At 52.8% G+C, this 17,247-nt stretch overlaps 1 protein-coding gene across 1 annotated transcript; it reads right to left on the bottom strand.

The window, feature by feature from the left end:
• Positions 1 to 875: 875 nt before the first annotated feature.
• Positions 876 to 5,308, bottom strand: Phlda3 (pleckstrin homology like domain family A member 3). Its single transcript, XM_042701221.1, has 2 exons — positions 4,416 to 5,308; positions 876 to 2,217 (listed from the first exon to the last, which is right to left on the bottom strand). The coding sequence occupies exon 1, from the start codon at positions 4,857 to 4,859 to the stop codon at positions 4,479 to 4,481; it is 381 nt and encodes a 126-aa protein (XP_042557155.1). The 5' UTR covers positions 4,860 to 5,308; the 3' UTR covers positions 876 to 2,217; positions 4,416 to 4,478.
• Between the last annotated feature and the right edge of the window lie 11,939 nt (positions 5,309 to 17,247).

Genomic DNA, 17,247 nt, shown 5'->3' with positions numbered 1-17,247 from the left:
ACAGAGAGGGATTTTGCACCAACTACTGCCTGGGTCTCTTATAGCAGTGCATTTTAGAGAGCTTTGGTTGTTCTAGCAAGGGGAAAGTAAAGCTGGCTTTGGGCAAGAACCAAAGCTTACTCAGATCAAGCTGTGCTAAGTGATCTGCAAAAATAGGGAGTGCCAGAAACTGGAGCCTGCCTCTTCTCTCCCACTCCGCCTGCCCTCTGCCCTTAACAGCCTCCATCGGCTGTACCCCGCCGGCCGCCCTTTGCAGCCCAGCTCCCATGACCCCTCCCAGCTCTGCTGAGGGCAGTATTGCCTGCTTCCTTGGCTCCCTGTGGCCAGCTCTATTGGCACAGTTGGGGTTGGGGTTTCTCTCTGCACTGGGCTCAGATGAGATCATGTCTTTGTTGTCTCTATTTTCTCAGAAGGAGAGCACGTCCCCTAAGAGGCACTCAGTTAGTGAATGATTGTGCCTAATCACAGCTGCTCACACACTCCCATTTCTGAGTGCCCGGGTGCCTCTCTCCTTCATGCCTGAATTCCCATCAGACACCCTTCCATTTGCTTGCAATAGCAAGGATTCTGTTCTAGAATGCCTTATAGAAGGATGGAGAAGCCAGCTGTTCCATTCACACTGCTTGTATCAAGGGAGGGGTGGCAACCACCTTGTCTCCATCCCCTACCCTGTGTAAGCAATGCCGTTCTCCCCACACCTGGGCTCCCAAAGCCCACAGCAGACATCACCAATCGAACACAGCCCTCTGGTTTAGCCCAGCTCATTCTCAGTCCTGGTCCAGAACCACACCGAAGATGACGCTTATTTGCTATGGCAGGATAAAGCTACCCACGGGGTGGTCAGGTACAGCCTTAAGGAGACAATGAACACGAACTCTAAGAGTTCCTTTATGAATTAGAAATTCATGTTCAATGGTGAAGTGCAGTTCACATTTCAGTGAAAGATATTTCTGAGGACTGAGGGCCTAGGACACAGAGGCAGGGAAATCTTGATTAGAAGGCAGGAGAAAAAAATCTGAAAGGGAAAGAGATGGGTCAGAAGCTCAGAGAGGTTATTAAAGAGACCTCAAATTGTTGGAGGGACCCCTCAGCCTTCTTACTCCTTCTGGTGACTGAAGAAATCTGCTGCCCTGGAGCAGGGAAGGTCGGACGTGGCAAATGACAGAGGAAAGAAGAGTGAGCTGCCATCCCAGAGTGAGGCAGCACCCCAGGTACCAGATCAAGTTTCAGTCTAACTCAGGACAGCTATTTCTCTACATCTCAGTTTCTCCCATGTTGATGATTCATTTTCAACCATCAGGAAAGATTCACTCTCTCACGGTAATCCTGAGGATGTAAATGACAGGGAAATAAGGCTCTTCTCCAAAGTGTGAGCCACCTCCTACCATGGCAGGGACAAAGTCACTTTCTAGAGAAGCAGCATCCATGGGGCCTGAATGACCACTGTGGTCTTCTTGTCCCATTGAGGCCACCATCAGCTGGCCCTGCAGGACCTCCCCTTATCCAGGCTAGAGATTTCAGAATAGGGAATGGACCGGGAAGGTGGGCAAAGGAGATGCTCCCAGTCCTGGGCCTTTGTGAGAAAGAAATTCACTCAGCAGCCAGCGGGTTACTGCCTTCTGCCAGGCATCTTCATTTGGGAAATAGACATGAAATGGTAATGGCCAACCCCCATCCCACCCCCTACCACCTCCAGGCCCTGCACCACCATGGGGGGAAGAGGGGTAGAGGTGGGAGAAGAAGTGTGCAAAGAGAGGGCCTGGATTGGTGGGGGTCCCAAAAGGACAAAAGCAGCAGGAGACCCCCTCCCAAATGTGGGCCTCAGGCCCAGCGGCTCCTCCTCCTCAAGCCGAGTCCCAGGGCTGTCCAAAGGCGCTTGTCCTCCAGATGCCAGGCTGCCGTCCTGAGGCATCGGCTTGGCACCCCACAAGGGACATGGCACAGAGCCGGGGGTCAACAGCAGTCTGCAGAACCAATGGAGGACCACCAGAGAGGGACTGACAGCTCTCCACCATGACAGATGACACAGGGTCCACAGCTGGGAGTCCTGGAGCTGGGTATGAGAGTCTTGAGTGTCCAGGAGCTGAATCTTCATCCTCAGCCCGCAAGGCCTTCCTCCCTTCTCTCCTGGCCCATCTCCCACACTTGGTCCATGACCACAGCTGCGCCCATCACATGGACCAGTGAGGCCCCCAGCAGCCCAAGTGGGCAGGGAAGCTGAGGAGAAAGAAGAGCAATTAGGGCAGGGGCATCACTGAGTATCAACTACGAGCTGGGGGCATCACAAGAGACTGCCCCAGGCCAAGGAAAAAATAATACAGCCACATCTCATTACCACAGGGGACTATGCCAGAATGCCCCCAGAGATACCAAAATCTGGATGCTTATGCCTTTCATGTAAAATGACATCATCTCCAGGCACTGGTGACTCACACCTGTAATCCTAGCTAGCCAGGAAGCCGAAGTCTGAGGACGGAGATTCAAAGCCAGCCTAGGCTGGCTTAACCAATAAAAAAAAAGCCAGAAGTGGAGGTATGGCTCAGGTGATAGAGCAACAGCCTCAAGCAAAAGAGACAAGCAAGAACACAAGGTCCTGAATTCATCCCAGTACTGGCACTAAATATGTAGTGTGTGTGTGTGTGTGTGTGCATAAAATACATACTACACAATCATAGTTTTTGCATATAATCTATGCATATCTTCCATATCAATCATCTCTGTATTACTCATTATACTTAATATAATGTAAATAGCACATAAAAAGTTGCCCTACTGAAAAAGGTCTGCACATGTTCACTCTAACCTTTTTCCCCCCAGATATTTTCTTATTTTTATGTATTTATTTATTTTTTTTGGTCAGTTGTGGGGCTTGAACTCTGGGCCTGGATGCTGTCCCTCAGCTCTTAAGCTCAAGGCAAGCACTCTACCATTTGAGCCACAGTGCCACCTCTGGTCTTCTGGTGGTTTGTTGGAGATAAAGAGTCTCACAGACTTTCCTGCCCTGGCTGGCTTTGAACAGTGATCCTCAGATCTCAGCCTCCTGAGTAGCTAGGATTACAGGCATGAGCACCGGCGCCCGGCCTCCCCAGCTATTTTCAGTCTCCAGGGCTATTGGTAGAATCCACAGATGCAGAATCATGAACTTGAGCATAGAAGGCCAAGGGTATTTGTGCAACTCGCTGCGGTCAGTAGCATCTGCTTCCTCCCACCCCCACCTCCAGGCCTTCAGGGAATCAAGGCAGATCTACTCAGCTCAGAGGGTCTGCCTTACACCCTGCCTCTTAGCCAACCCTCACCACAATGTGGGAGGAAATGAACAAGAGGATCAAAGGGGCTGGGTACTAGCTGGGCCGCAGGCTCAACAGGACTCTAGTTGTCGGGGCAAGAAGGTGCAGGGTTAGGCACTCCGGGTACTGTGGGAGTGGAGTGAGGGTGTGGGGGACGCAGGTGTCTGCTGGAGAAGAGAAAACTTCAGCCAAGAGTGGTATCAAGCCTTCCTCAACCCAGCTCCTCGTTCCCATGGGGAGGGAGTGGTATCTGGGGAAGAGGGCACTGGGCTGAGTGCCAGGGCCTCTAGGTCCTTCCTCTGAGCTGCCCTGACTACTAATCGACCCCCACCCTCTACCCTGCTGCTCAATGAGGATTAAGACATCACAGATACCAACACGTGACCCCATCCTGTCCTCATGCACCTACCCAGCCCCACACCCTCTTCTAACTTCTCCCCTGGTCCCTGGGCCTTAAGGGACCCTCGTGGGCAGGCAGAGGTACTGGTGGCCTGGCCACAGTCTGCCTCAGGTGGTCCCAGCTCCCCAGCCTTCCCAACAGCTCAGCCCCAAAGCCACTGTCCACAACAGCAGTGGCCTCAGATAGGCCCAGCCAGGCCCTCCACTGAGCCCCACCTTAGAGCTGAGGTTCACCAACAGAAGGTTACTGCCTCAATTCAACACCTAACTCCATGTTCGCCCTAGCAGACAGAGAGCAGATTGATCTCCCAGCCTTGGTTCTCCCCAGATGACAGAAAGCCACAGTCTAGGAGCCCTGTGGGGGGTGGGGGGTAAGAGGCTAGAGGCCAGAGGCCCGGGACCTGAGGAAATGCTCAGGCCAGCTGCCTGGACCTGAGTTAGGGCCTCCACCAGCCAGTGGGAAGGCCCACCCCATCCGATCCCATTGGATCCCATCCGATCTCCGACCCAGGGTTCCCACCTTCCCTTCTCACCCCTGAGTCATATTCAGGACCCTGGGCCCTAGGTAGGAGAAAGGCCAGCTCAACTGAGTGGGCCACCAGGCTCCTGGGCTCCTATTCTACTGGCCCCAGAACTTTCCCTGGGATGGTCTGCCTTTGCAGTGGAGTACTGGTCCCGGGTCCTCCTCCTCAGGGTCGGAGGAGGGGAGGAAGAGGGCCTAAGGCTTACCTGGCGTGACCTCTCGGCACCTCAGTGGTGAGGCGCATGAAGGTGAGCTGGTACCCCGGTGGTTTAGGACACGAGGGTCCCGGTCCCCAGGCTCTGCCGGGCGCGCACGGTCTGGATGGCCTGTTGGTTCTTGAACTTGACCAGGCCCAGGGTGATCTGGGCATTCCAGCCGGGGTCTTCGAGGGGGCAACGGAAGTCGATCTCACCGCCGCCCTCGGTCACTAGGGTGAAGTAGATGTGGCGCCCGGTGCTCTCCACGCACTCCACGGCCTTGATGCGGGCGAAGCTGAGCTCTTTGGGCCGGCCGCCGGCGCCCTTGGCCTCGAAGAGCTGCAGCCCGCGCTCGGTGAGCACGCAGCGCTTGCGTTTCCACAGCTGCAGCAGCCCGCCGCTGCGCTTCTCCAGCACGCCCTCCTTCAGCACGGCCGCCGCCGTCGCCGTCATGGGCGCCCCGGAGGTCCGAGGAAGCCGGAGGCTGCGGCGGGCGCGGCGCCCCTCCGGGATCGGCGGCGCGGGACTCTGGGCCCTCTCCGCCCCGAAGCCGAAGCTGGCTGGCTGTGCGTCCCGATGGCCCTGCGCGCTCCACTTGTGCCCCGATGGCCCTGCGCGCGCTCCACCTGCGCCCCGATGGCCCTGAGCGCGCTCCACCTGCGCTCCGATGGTCTTACGCGCTCTCCGGACACCGCCGCCTGCGCAGTGCCCGCCGGGTGCCCACCGTGTGTTTCAGTCCGATCGCTGTCTTCCCCGCCGATCCAGCCTCCCCGCCGCGCCTGCTGGATCCGCGCGCCCCACCGTCCGCTGGCTCGATCGCTTCCCGGGGCTCGGCGTGCGCGCTGGGCGGCAGCTCGCGGGGTGTGTCCTTACATGTTCCGCCGCCCGCCCGCCCGCCGCGCATTCCAGCCTCCCGGCCCTCCCCCGGCGCCTGCACCGCCCGGGCAGAGCTCCGGGGGCGGGGCCGCAGCGGGGCCCGGCCCAGAGGGGCTGCTTATCCAACAGCCAGCCAAGCCTTTGGCCACCACAGGTTTCTCCCCTCCATTCCCCCCCCCCACACACACACATACACACACACACACACACACACACACACGCACCAGGTCCTGAATGGAAGGGTGGGGGTGCGGGAGAGGAGCGAGGTCGCTGCGGGCGGGTGGGGGCGGCCCGCAGGTCGCCTGGTGGGCGGAAGACAGCTGTCGGCTGTTTCCTGGGCCTCAAGGCCCGTGTTGGGTTCCCCATCGACAGATTTTTCTGTGCCTAGACCAGAAGAGGTTGTCCACAGCTGTCCACAGCTTGTACAACCCACCCCCTACCGCTTCCTCATACCCCCATCTGTGGCAGGGAGAGGGGAGCCAGTGGGAACTGAGGAGAGAGGAGTCTCTGGTGTCATTAACGGCCTCCCTCAGCAGTGGGGAGAAGGGACTCCAGCCAGGACCTGGGATGCCCATGCCTCCAGTCCTCTCTCTGGCTGTGCCTGTGGCCTCCTTGCTGCAGATTCTGACCCTCTGGCCCCTACCCCAGAGAATGGGCTTCTCCCTGGACACCAAGCTTGAAGAGAAAGGAAAGCCGCCGCTTTGCAGTGGGCTCCAAGCCTGGCTCTCTTTGCAGTGGGCTCCAAGCCTGGCTCTCACCCCTGGACTGCCTCCCTGCGCAGCTTCATTAGCCCTCCATTCCCTTCTATCCAATGGGACAACTAATCTAGCTCATCTCATGGAGTTGCCCTGGTGAATAAGGTAGAGAACACATAAGAAATGCCCAGGAGAAGGCCTGGCAACCCCTGGGTCAGGCCCTCCAGGCCAAGGTTTCTTAAAAGTCTATTCACTGTCATGTTTTGGTTTTTTAGCAGTCCTCAGGTTTGAACTCAGGGCCTGGCACTTGCAAGGCAGGCACTCTACCGCTGAGCCAAATCTCCAGCCCTTATTTTATACTGGTTATTTTTGAGATAGAGTCTGGCTTCCAGCACTGGGATTGTGTCTGCCCTGTGATCCCCTACTTTAGGGTTTCCTGTTACCTGAGGTGACACGCGTGTGCCGCCATGCAGAGCTCCTTCCACTGAGATGGAGCCTGAAAGACTTTTCTGTCCAAGCTGGCCTCTAACCATGATCCTTCCTGTCTCAGTCTCCTAAGGAGTAGGATTACAGGCCTGAGCCACGTGTGTCTGGCTTCATTGACATGTTAATAATAGATTGTTCTAGGAATCATAAGACATAATGACAGACAATTTCCTTTTACTCATATCTCTCACATCAGTCCTTGATGAGCAAAAAGTAACAGGCACAGGGAAGTCCAGTTGTGGGCCAGGGGTTGCCTTCCCCAAAAGCACGAGGCCCAGGGGTAGAGGAAGGCAGCTATTGGTTTCCCATGCTTGATCTCTCCCTAAACACACACACACACACACACACACACACACACACACACTGAACGGCTAACTCCTTGCTCCCAGAATGCCCCTCTAGGAGAGGAGACAGTACCATAATAGAAGAGAAACAAGATGGGTGTCAGCCACACCCTGCTATGACACCACCAACCCCCTCCACCATCCTTCCATAGGAATCTCCTGAGCATATCACCTTGCAGAGTCCTGCCATGATCCACCTTCTCTCCTTGAGAAAGTGGCTCACGTCTATAATCCTAGCTATTCAAGGAGGCTGAGATCTGAGGATCTTGATTCAAAACCAGCCCAGGCAGAAAAATCTATGAGATTCTTATCTCTAATCACCAGAAAACTGTAAATGGTGCTGTGCTTCAAAGTGATAGAGTGCTAGCCTTGTGCAAAAGAGCTCAGGGACAGCACCCAGGTCCTGAGTTCAGGCCCCATGACCAACAAAAACAAAGAAAGATAGTGGGCTATAGGCCAGCTCCTACCCCTCCCTCTGCCTAGTGTCTATCTCTTCCTCCTCTCCCCACACCTGAGCACAGACTCATCCATGCCTGCCCAGTTCTGTGTTAATTCCCAAGGTTTTAAGGGTTACAGAACACTCTCACATTTTAGATTGTCATGACATATGACAATGCTTATTTTTCTGATGAGAAAGAATGAGATACAAGGTCAGGCAACCAAAATGAAGCTGCAAAGTAAAAAGCTTTATAAGTGAAAAACCCAGGCTGAGAATGTTGGGGGCTCAGAGGACCCATTACATAGATGCTTACGCTTACAGAAGCCTCTCAGCATCTCAGATGCAACCTGGCCACTGTAGTTCGCTCTTCAGCTACTGAGGGCTGAAGGCTTTTGGACCCATAAGAAGGAGGGAAGGCATTGGAACATGTGTGTGGGCAAAGAAGGGCCATAGGCAAAACCCCAGCAGGGTATACTCTACTGTTAGGATAGCTGCCAACTAGACATTTGGTTCCCAGCACCACCACGTCTTCCTAAGGGCCTGAGTCGGTCCTTGGAACCTGAGAGTCCTGTCCGCCAGTCTCATGACCTCCTGGGCCTAGAGGAGATGACTCATCACCCACAATTGGCATCTTGTCTAATAGCTCCATCTGGGAGACACTCGGGCTCAGGTTGGATTATTTGGGTATCAGAAGATCACAAAACACTCGGACACTAGGAGGAGCAGGCTGCCCAGGGGCCGGTGCCTGAACTCCTCCTGAGAAACGAAAGCTCCAACTGGGCTGACTTGGGTCACTTGGTTGGGGAGGCGTTGGGCCTGGGGATTCTTACTCGGTTCTTATTGACTTGTTGACTCTCTTATTAGACAAATGGACAGAATGTCCTCCATTTGCTGCCTGCAATTGGCTCCTTCTTCTTCCCGTCCCAAAGGGAAAGCTGATCTTCCCTGTCAGTCAGTCAGAGTTCAACTGGAACGGACTGGCAGGAATCTAAAATGGCACCAGGGAAGACTCAGCTGGGTGGGAAAGGCTCTAGCGAGGTTAGGTCACCCCACCCTGTAGGAGAGGAAGGGGACCACTTGGAGAAGGGTTCAAGTGGAAGAAAAAAAAATGGAAGAAGGTGAGGTGAAGGCAAACATGGGACCTGGAGAGATTCAAACAGAGCTCCTGTTTTCTACAGTCTAAAATCTGAACACAAATGATGTTTCGGAGTAAAAACATTGATTGACAAACTAAGGAAAGCACTGGAGCTCTGAAAGGAAGCAGATGGTAATGTGGAGGGAGCCACTGGGCCAGACAGTGTGAAGGCAAGTACAAGGGCCCTGAAGAAGGGGAACTGGCAGGTCAAGGGTTGGTGAGGAGTGTGCGAGCAGGGCCAGGGAGGGGAGAGGTCAGAAGGTAAGGGCCACTCCTGGAAGGCCCTGCAGGCGACATGGCTGTCATTTGATTTACTCCGAGTGACATGAGAAGGCTCTGGTGGAGTTTGAGCAACATCTTATTTTGGTTTTAAAGTTGTTGCTTTTGTGTGTGTGTGTGTGTGTTTGCTCAAGGCTAACATTCTACCATGTGAGCTATAGCCCTACTTCCAGCTGTGTGTGTGTGTGTGTGTGTGTGTGTGTGTGTGTGTGTGTGGTTAATTGGAGATAAAAGTCTCGTAGATTGTCCTACTCTGGCTGGTGTTGAACCATGATCCTCAGCCTCTTAAGTAGCTAGGATTACAGGTATGAGCCAGCAGCGCCCAGAAGCCAGTGCTAACATGGGAACATGCTCACTATTGAAGGAGAGAATCCTCTGCTAGGAGATAGGACACTCCAGGTAATAGCAGTAATCTCCAGGACACCTTGGAGAACCATGTCCCTTCTCTGACCTCAGTTTCCCCATTTGTCTTGTAATTTTAGCATGGAATTCCAGGAAAGGTTGAAGTTAAGAATACCCCAGATAGGCAGGAAAAGAGCTTAGAACTTCATCAGACCAGGTAGCCCCTCCTTGCCTAGATAGGGCAGGAAATAGTTCCCTCCCCCCCAGTATCACAGCACCCCCAGATCATAGTTCCCTCCTTGCTCTTCTCTCCCACCCCCAGCTTCCTAAAACATCTCCCAACCCGTTCATACAGCTTTGATGTGTAGCCCTTTGTTCTGATACTTTAGGTTTTTCTCCAATCTCTGTTTTTCTTTAAAAAAAAAAAAAAAAAAAAAGAACCCAAGTCTCAAGTCTCTAATGGCTTGGGTTTTATGAGCACCAATTACGACAGACCTCAAGTGGGCAGAGCCTGTGCTGCTGACCAGCCCGGGCCTGCTCTTGGGCTTGGCTTTCTCCCTGGAAATCCCCTCCCACGCTCAGCCTTTTAATCACTTTCCAGCCCAATAACTTTCCTGATTCACCAGCGAGCCCTTTCGTCTTGAGAGCGCCCACTGCCCCTCTCTGATGGGGCTGCGTCTGGGCTTGAAGGCATTTGATCCCAGCTTGGGTCTGATGGAGATTGGATTTGTGGGCTCGGGGGTTCAGGTTCGGGCCTGTAGAATTTTTCCTTTTCCCATGCCGTCTTGGTAGCTGGGTGTCCATGTTGCTGGAGCAAGGGGGTTGCCCCAAGATAACTTTCAGGGATGCTGGACCAAGGGAGCAAGGACACTGGAAGGAGACTGACTGGGGTCCAAGGAACAAAGAGGCCTTCTCTGATCTTCCAGGAATATCTGAGCAACACTCAACATGCCAATCGTTTCTGTTTCATAGCATACTGGCTCTGTCTCTAGCTCTGTCGGTCTGTCTCTCTGTGTCCTATGCTGGGATTTGAGCTCTCAAGACCTCATCATTGTTAGGCAGGAACTCTACCTCTTGAACCATGCCCCCAGCCCTCTTTGCTTTATTTTACTAATCGGATCTGTTTATGCCCTGCCCCAGACTGGACTGTGATCCTCTTGTTTACACTTCCAGAATATCTGGGATGACAAACACACACCACCACACCCAGCTTTTATTGGCTGAGATGGGAAGGGCTCCTCAAAAACTTACTGAGGCTGGCCTTGAACTGTGATCCTCCTGATCTCTCCCTCCTGAGTAGGAGTATAAGTGTGAGTCACCAGCAGCCAGCTTCTCTTTACAGATGATAGTAATAATATATTGCAAATGTAAATGATGTAGTCATGTAGGATAGAGGCTCATTGAGGAAAGTGCGATGTTAGGTGGTTTTATCATCTGCGCACATCACAGTGTGTACATACACAAACCCGCATGGTGTAAGTCAGCCACTAGACACAACTATGAGATACAGGAAGCTGCTGGCGAAGCAGTGCAGTGTGCTTTGTGGTAAAGACACTATCCAAATAACAGAGGCATAGCATAGGTGCTAATGGCTCATGCCTGGAATCCTAGCTACTCAAAAGTGTCAAGAGGCCAGGCCCCCGTGGCTCACGCCTGTAATCCTAGCTACTGAGGAGGCTGAGATCTGAGGATCACGGTTCAAAGCCAGCCTGGTCGAGGAAAGCCCGTGAGACTCTTATCTCCAATAAACCACTCAAAAACCAGAAGTGGAGCTGTGGCTCAATCTGTAGAGCGCTTGCTTTGAGCTGAAGAACTGAGGGACAGCAACCAAGCCCCATGACCGACAGAAAAGAAAAAAAAAGTGTCAGGAGGCTGACATTTTTTTTTAAGCCAGTCTAGACAAAAAAAAGTCTATGAAACTCTTTTTTCCAATTAACCAGTAAAAAGCTAAGCAGCTCATGTGATAGAGCTCAAGCCTTGACTGAAAATTCCAGCTAAAGAGCAAGGCCCCGAGTTCAAGCCCCACTACCAACAGAGAAAAAGGAAGAAAAAAAAAGCATAGTATAGTATGATCATAGTCATTATTCCATTGTCAAGTGTTAACAGAAACACAATTGCACTTCCATGTACACATCAGATGTATTTGTCCCATGACCTCAACCATGACAGTAATGAATTGTGCCCACCACATTAGGAGGGCTATGACAAAACCAGGTAATAGGAATTACTCAGCCCTGTTACAATCAACTTGCATGCGGCCTGAACTGACCCATGTGCTATGAGGCGCATGACTTCCGTAAACGCATTTTTATTGCAAAAGATTGAAAACGTGACAGCATCTTTTCCCAGCCCTCCTAGTCACCCCAGCCCCCAAGGGGGGATGACACCCCAGCTTGGTGTGGGTCTCTGCTTTTCACACATTTGCTCCCAGAAGAATATAGAGCACGTTCTCTTTGTCAGGTGGGGTGGGGTGGAGTCTCGAGCCCCAGTACTGACACTTTGTGCACTTGAGTGTGGCTCTTTCCTCTTTTCCTAGAGAGCAGATCTTTCCAGCAGTCTCCTAAAGTCCCAGGGGCCAGGGGAAGCAGAGAGAAAGAAAAAGAAAGGAATGAACAGTGCTGCCTGCTGGTGGCTCACGCCTTTAATCCTAGCTACTCCAGGAGGCTGAGATCTGAGGATCATGGTTCAAAGCCAGGCCAGGCAGTAAAGTCTGTGAGACTCTTATCTCCAATTAACCACCAGAAAACAGGAAGTGGAGCTCTGGCTCAAAGTGGTACAGTACTAGGCTTGAGCAAAAAAGCTCAGGGATAGCACCCAGGCCCTAAGTTCAAGTCACATGACCAACAAAAATAAAGAAAGAAAAGAAAAAGAGAGAGAGAAGGAAGAATGGAAGGAAGGAAGGGAGAAGAGAAGAGAGAGAAGAGAAGAGAAGAGAAGAGAAGAGAAGAGAAGAGGAGTCCATAGTAATTCCTTCCAGGTCAGAGGCAGGATGATTTTTCTCCTGCCTCTGATATTCAAGTGTTTCATGGTGATACTCATGAATATTCATGAATATGAAATTCCTGTGAGTACCAATTGTCACAATCAGGCGGAGTAAGAGGCTGAATCCAAGGTCAAGGAGAAATTAATAGATGGCTGGAGGCTGAGGAGGCAGGGAGGCTCATGGCACATTCTTGGAAGAGATTTATCAGGGAATTCATGAAAAGCAGTTTCAGAGTATGTCCTACTGTGTGTGTGTGTGTGTGTGTGTGTGTGTGTGTGTGTATGTGTGTGTGTGCACATGCGCGTACACACACGCATGCACACTGGCCATGATACTGGCTTTGTGGGTACCTGGTCTCTAAGGAGGCACCCCCATATCATGGCGGACGCTGGCATATACTTCTCAGGATGAGCTGTTATGCTAACCCAATAGCTTTGTCAGCAAAGGTCTTGCCATTCATGACAATTTCCTACCCAAGCTGTCAGGGAGGTTCTACTCATTCTGAGACACACTGGCCTAGCACCAAAAATAAAGACAAAAAGTAACATGACCTCAATGTAGACAGAAGAGAAAGTTACCCTGCCACATCTAACTTTGAGCCCAGAAGATTAGAATATCTGTGAATGATCCTAAAGAGCTAGATGCGTGGCTGCCTGGGATGAGTGGGTTCCCCCACAGGCCAAGGGTTATAGGCGCCCTCTTCACACCTCTTGTAGGGAGCAACAACCCCCTTAGGCCCAGACTCAAGCCCTCAAACCCTCTGGGGGAAGTTAGGCTGAGGTCAAAGGGTGGGTGTACACAGGGCTCAGGGGCAGATGCTTTAGAATAGAGCTTGTCCAGGCCTGGAGAATGCCCACTAAGAGCTTTATTCACCCTACTCAACTTCCCGACTTTTCATGGCCTTTGGGGCGAGCCTTCCTAGGCCTGTAAACTCAGAACATCAGAGCTGGGCAGGTCCCGGGGAGCCTGGCTGCACCCGTGTGGTCCAGCAATCATCTGCAGCATCAGCACCACCTTCCCCTGGGAGCTGGTGAGAGACATCCGGTCTCAGGCCCCACCCAAGCACTACTGAACAGAATCTGCCTTTTACAAGATCCCGGGGAGATGAGTTTGCACATCAGAAGCTTCACTGCTTCACTAATGTAGGCCAACATTTTCATTTCACAAATGGGGCGCTGACACCCAGAGGGGAGGAGGCAGGCCCAAAGCCATACAGCTGGTTCCAATCAAGGCTCCTCTGCTTGCCAGTGACTTTTGAGTAAATCCCTTTAACGCTCATTGAATCCTTGCTGCTCACGCCTGCAATCCTAGCTGCTCAGGAGACCAAGATCTAAAGATGAGGGTTCGAAGCCAGTCCAGGCAGGAAAGTCCATGAGACTTGTCTCTAGTTAACCAACAAAAAGCTGGAAGTGGACCTGTCATAAGTGGAAGAGGATCAATCTTTAGCAAACAGGCCCTGAGTTCAAATTCTAATATACACAAAGCACGCATGTGCACGTATGCACTCACGCAAAACCACTGAACCTCACTTTCCTCTTCTATGCTAGTGAGTTCTCCAACCACCTCCTACTTCTCATGCAGGCACCAAATAAAGATAGCACTTAGACCACGGGCAGGGACCTCTTACATGGTTGTTATCTGTTGACAGTTCCTCAAGTGTAACTCACTGTTTTAAGGCCAGTTTTCATATCTTCTAGCCGGCACATGTCAGTTTCTTACAGTGTTAAGCCCAGCCACCTTTTCTTCCATTTCACCTTGAGCTAGTTCCTCAACTGCTTTTTGGTTCCTAGTTTTCATTTTGATCATGTGCAAATAAATGGTTTGACACTGTCTTCTCATAAGGTTACTCTGAGCATTAAAGTGAGTTAATACACTGAATGAGGTCTTTGAATGGTCTGTGGCAGGGTCATGTCAAGATGATTGACAGATGTCTCTTAACTGTTCAAGAGAAGGAGTCAAGGTAGGGCAAGCAACAGGGTGGGTGGTCCATCAGGATACACTGAAGGATAGGTAGAAATGCCACATCGAGATTTTCCTTGTACAATTAACATATGCTAATAAAAGTTAAATGAAGGGGCTGGGAATATGGTTTAGTGGCAGAGTGTTTGCCTACCATGCCTGAAGTCCTGGGTTCGATTTTTCAGCACCACATAATCAGAAAAAGCCAGAAGTGGAGCTGTGGCTCAAGTGGTAAAGTGCTAGCTTTGAGCAAAAGAAGCTCAGGGACAGTGCCCAGGCCCTGAGTTCAAGCCTCAGAACTGGCAAAAAGAAAAAAAAGAAAAAGAAAAGTTAAATTAACCTGAGTGCTAGTAGCTCATGCCTGTAATCCTAGCTACTCAGAAAGCTGAGATCTGAGGGCTGAGATTCAAAGGCAGGCAAATAAATCCATGACACTCTTAATCTCCAATTAACTAGCAAAAAGCCAAAAATGGTAAAATGTCAGCCTTGAGTGAAAAAGTTAAGGGAGAGTTCAAGGCCCTGAGTTCAAGCCCCAGTACCAGAGCACACACACACACACACACACACACACACACACACACACACACACACACACACATTTAATCTAAAAATGAAGTAAGGGTTATGAAGTCAAGCCCCAGGCAGGGTATAGGTCCTTCCAGAGGATGCTCCTGTTTGTACCATTCGTGTTATGCTCTCTCGGTCTCCACCCCTCTCTGTCTGCTCCCCCCCCCCAGATTGGAATCAAAGGCCTCACACATGCCACCCACGTGCTCCACCACTGAGCCACACCTCTCCCAGCCCCACAAACTCCTCTTTTTATTTCTCAATGGATGACAGGGACCCCCAAGGCCAGGACCCCAGCGGCCAGGGAAGTCTGTGTCAAAGAGGACTTGGGCATCTGTCTTCAGATCTGTACCACTGTTGGGCAGGAGAGGATTCGACTTGTGGATAACCCTAGGGGACAGAGACAGGAAGCTCTCTCCAATCATGAGGACTGTTTGGAGGCAGAGCAAGCAGCCAGGTGGAGCTGGAGCTGGGCAGCCCAGGGTTACCTGGTCAGGCAGGTGAGCTGCAGGGTGGAGCTTTGCTGGCTGGGAAGCTGAACTATCCCACAGGTTCTCAGGCCTGGTAAGCCTGAGCATCAGAATCATCTCAGGTGCTTTTCAAATATACATTCTCATCCCCACCCCTCCAACCTGATCAGAATCTCTAAGGTTAGGGCTGGAATCCTCTTCCTTCCTTCCTTCCTTCCTTCCTTTCTTTCTTTCTTTCTTTCTTTCTTTCTTTCTTTCTTTCTTTCTTTCTTTCTTTCTTTCTTTCTTTCTTTGCTTTTTCAGCACTAGGGCTTGAACACAGGGCCTTGCACTTGGCTTTACCACTTGAACCATGCCTCCAGTCCTTTTGTTGTTTAGTTACCTTTAAGATAGGGTCTTCCATTTTGCCCTAGCTGGCCTTGACTCACAGTGAATCTTCTCATCTCCACTTGTAGAGTAGTGGGATTACAGAAATGTGCCACTACACTCTCCTAGGAACTTACTTGAAAACTTACCCTCCTCTCCATAATTCTCATCACATGGGGATAGGTTTGAAGGTAAGACTGGAGGGTGGTGGAGGAATGAGCCAGAACCATCTAGAGATCCATTTGCAAGTTTTCTCACTCTTTTCCATTGACCACCATGACCCTTACCCCATGGGTTTGGGGACAATCAGGATCCTAGCCCCAACCTCTCTGGGACTGTCTATGGCCTTTGACCAGAGGATTACTCACACACTAACAGCCTCTCTAGCTGCCCCTCCCCACACATGCGCTCTCATCATATACACTTCCTTTTCCACCCCCTCCCTCTGCCCCTCCTCTCACCTTGAATTCAGGGCCTGCACACTATCCCTTAGCTTTTTTTGCTCAAGGTGAGCACTCTACCATTTGTACCACAGCTCCATATCTGGCTTATTGCTGGCAAATTGGAATCCTACAGATTTTCCTGCCCTGGGTTGGCTTGGAGCTGTGATCCTCAGCTCTCTGCCTCCTTTCTGAGTAGCTAGGATTACAGGCATGAGCACTGTAATCAGAGAGGACTGCTCTGTCTCTCACTCTTCTCTCTCTCAGCCCAGGCTGGCCTTGAACTCACAGTCCTCTGTCTTCCTGCCCCTCCTTCATCTCTTGTTCCAGTTCAGTCTGGCTCCTTGTGTCTCTCAGGTGACACCCTCCCCCCCCCCCCCCCCCCCCCCCCCCCCCCCCCCCCCGCCCCGCAAAAGATGCCTGGAGGAGGGAGCCAGTGCTCACTGCCTAGGAGGGGCCGCCCTTTCCGGACGCGGGCTACAGAGAATGCCTTCCACCCAGGCCTTGCTCAGATTTGAGAAACGACAGTGGAAACACCTAAGGGACACAAAGATCGTTGCCCACCCTAGGCCTTTGGGTCAGTCCCAAGGGTTGGTGTGCCACGGGGCACCAGGAACTCACAACCCCCCCCCCCCCACCACCACCACACACACCCAGGGAGAAGCTGCGGTCTGGATCAGACAGATGCCCGCCAGTTTAGGACCAGGAAGAGGAGGGGGTACTGACCCCACCAGGGGAGGGGAGGGGTGGGCCTCAGGAGGAGGGGGATTGTGGACCCCCAAGACGAGGGAGCAGGACGGGGGAGGAGGGAGCAGGAGGGGATTGTGGTTTGCAAAGGCAGAGGCCGCCTTCAACCTGGCTCCACAGCGCCTCCTGGCGTCGTCTTGGCACAGCGCGGTCGCCCGGCGGGCGGATTCGCGGGCCTCTCCGGGCCGCAGTGCCGCCCCCCGCCCCGCCCCAGTGCCCGGCCCGGGCCCGAGGTCCCGCCCTCCAGGCCCGCCCTGCACCGACCGCCCCGCCTGCCCCGCCCCGCGTGCACCGGCTTCCAGGCCCCGCCCGGCGTGGCTTACAGCCCTCGGCTTTTCTCCCCCTGAAGGTGCGCTCCGACCCCTTCCCCACGTCGGGTGGTGGCGCTGCGGACCAGTAAGGGGCCTGGGAGGACAGTCCTGGGCGAGGGGACCCGCGAGGCGCCCGCGCAGCCAGCAGAGGGCAGCGTGGCCCCACCCTTGGGCGCCCAGGCGCCCGTCCCGGCCACTCCTGTGGAGAACCTGGAGCTCCTGGATCCCAGGTGTGTGCACAGAACCTCCGCCCAGAAACCTCCCTGAGCCCCTCCAGCGGGCCAGGTCAGGTGCAGGCCGCAAGGGCCAAGGTCACCTTGACCCTACAGCTGGGGAGCCCAGGCAGTGCCCACCCAGGACCGGCAGTCACCTCTCAGCTCTAGCTTTCACCTGTGCCTCCCA

Source organism: Dipodomys spectabilis, unplaced genomic scaffold (genome assembly GCF_019054845.1).
Source record: "Dipodomys spectabilis isolate Male_0828 unplaced genomic scaffold, ASM1905484v1 ptg000288l, whole genome shotgun sequence".
Lineage (NCBI taxonomy): Eukaryota > Metazoa > Chordata > Mammalia > Rodentia > Heteromyidae > Dipodomys > Dipodomys spectabilis.
This window is presented reverse-complemented; position numbering and strand designations above follow the sequence as displayed.

Coding starts and splice junctions, on each gene's coding strand:
- Phlda3 (XM_042701221.1), bottom strand. CDS start 4,859: ATGACGGCGACGGCGGCGGCCGTGCTGAAGGAGGGCGTGCTGGAGAAG.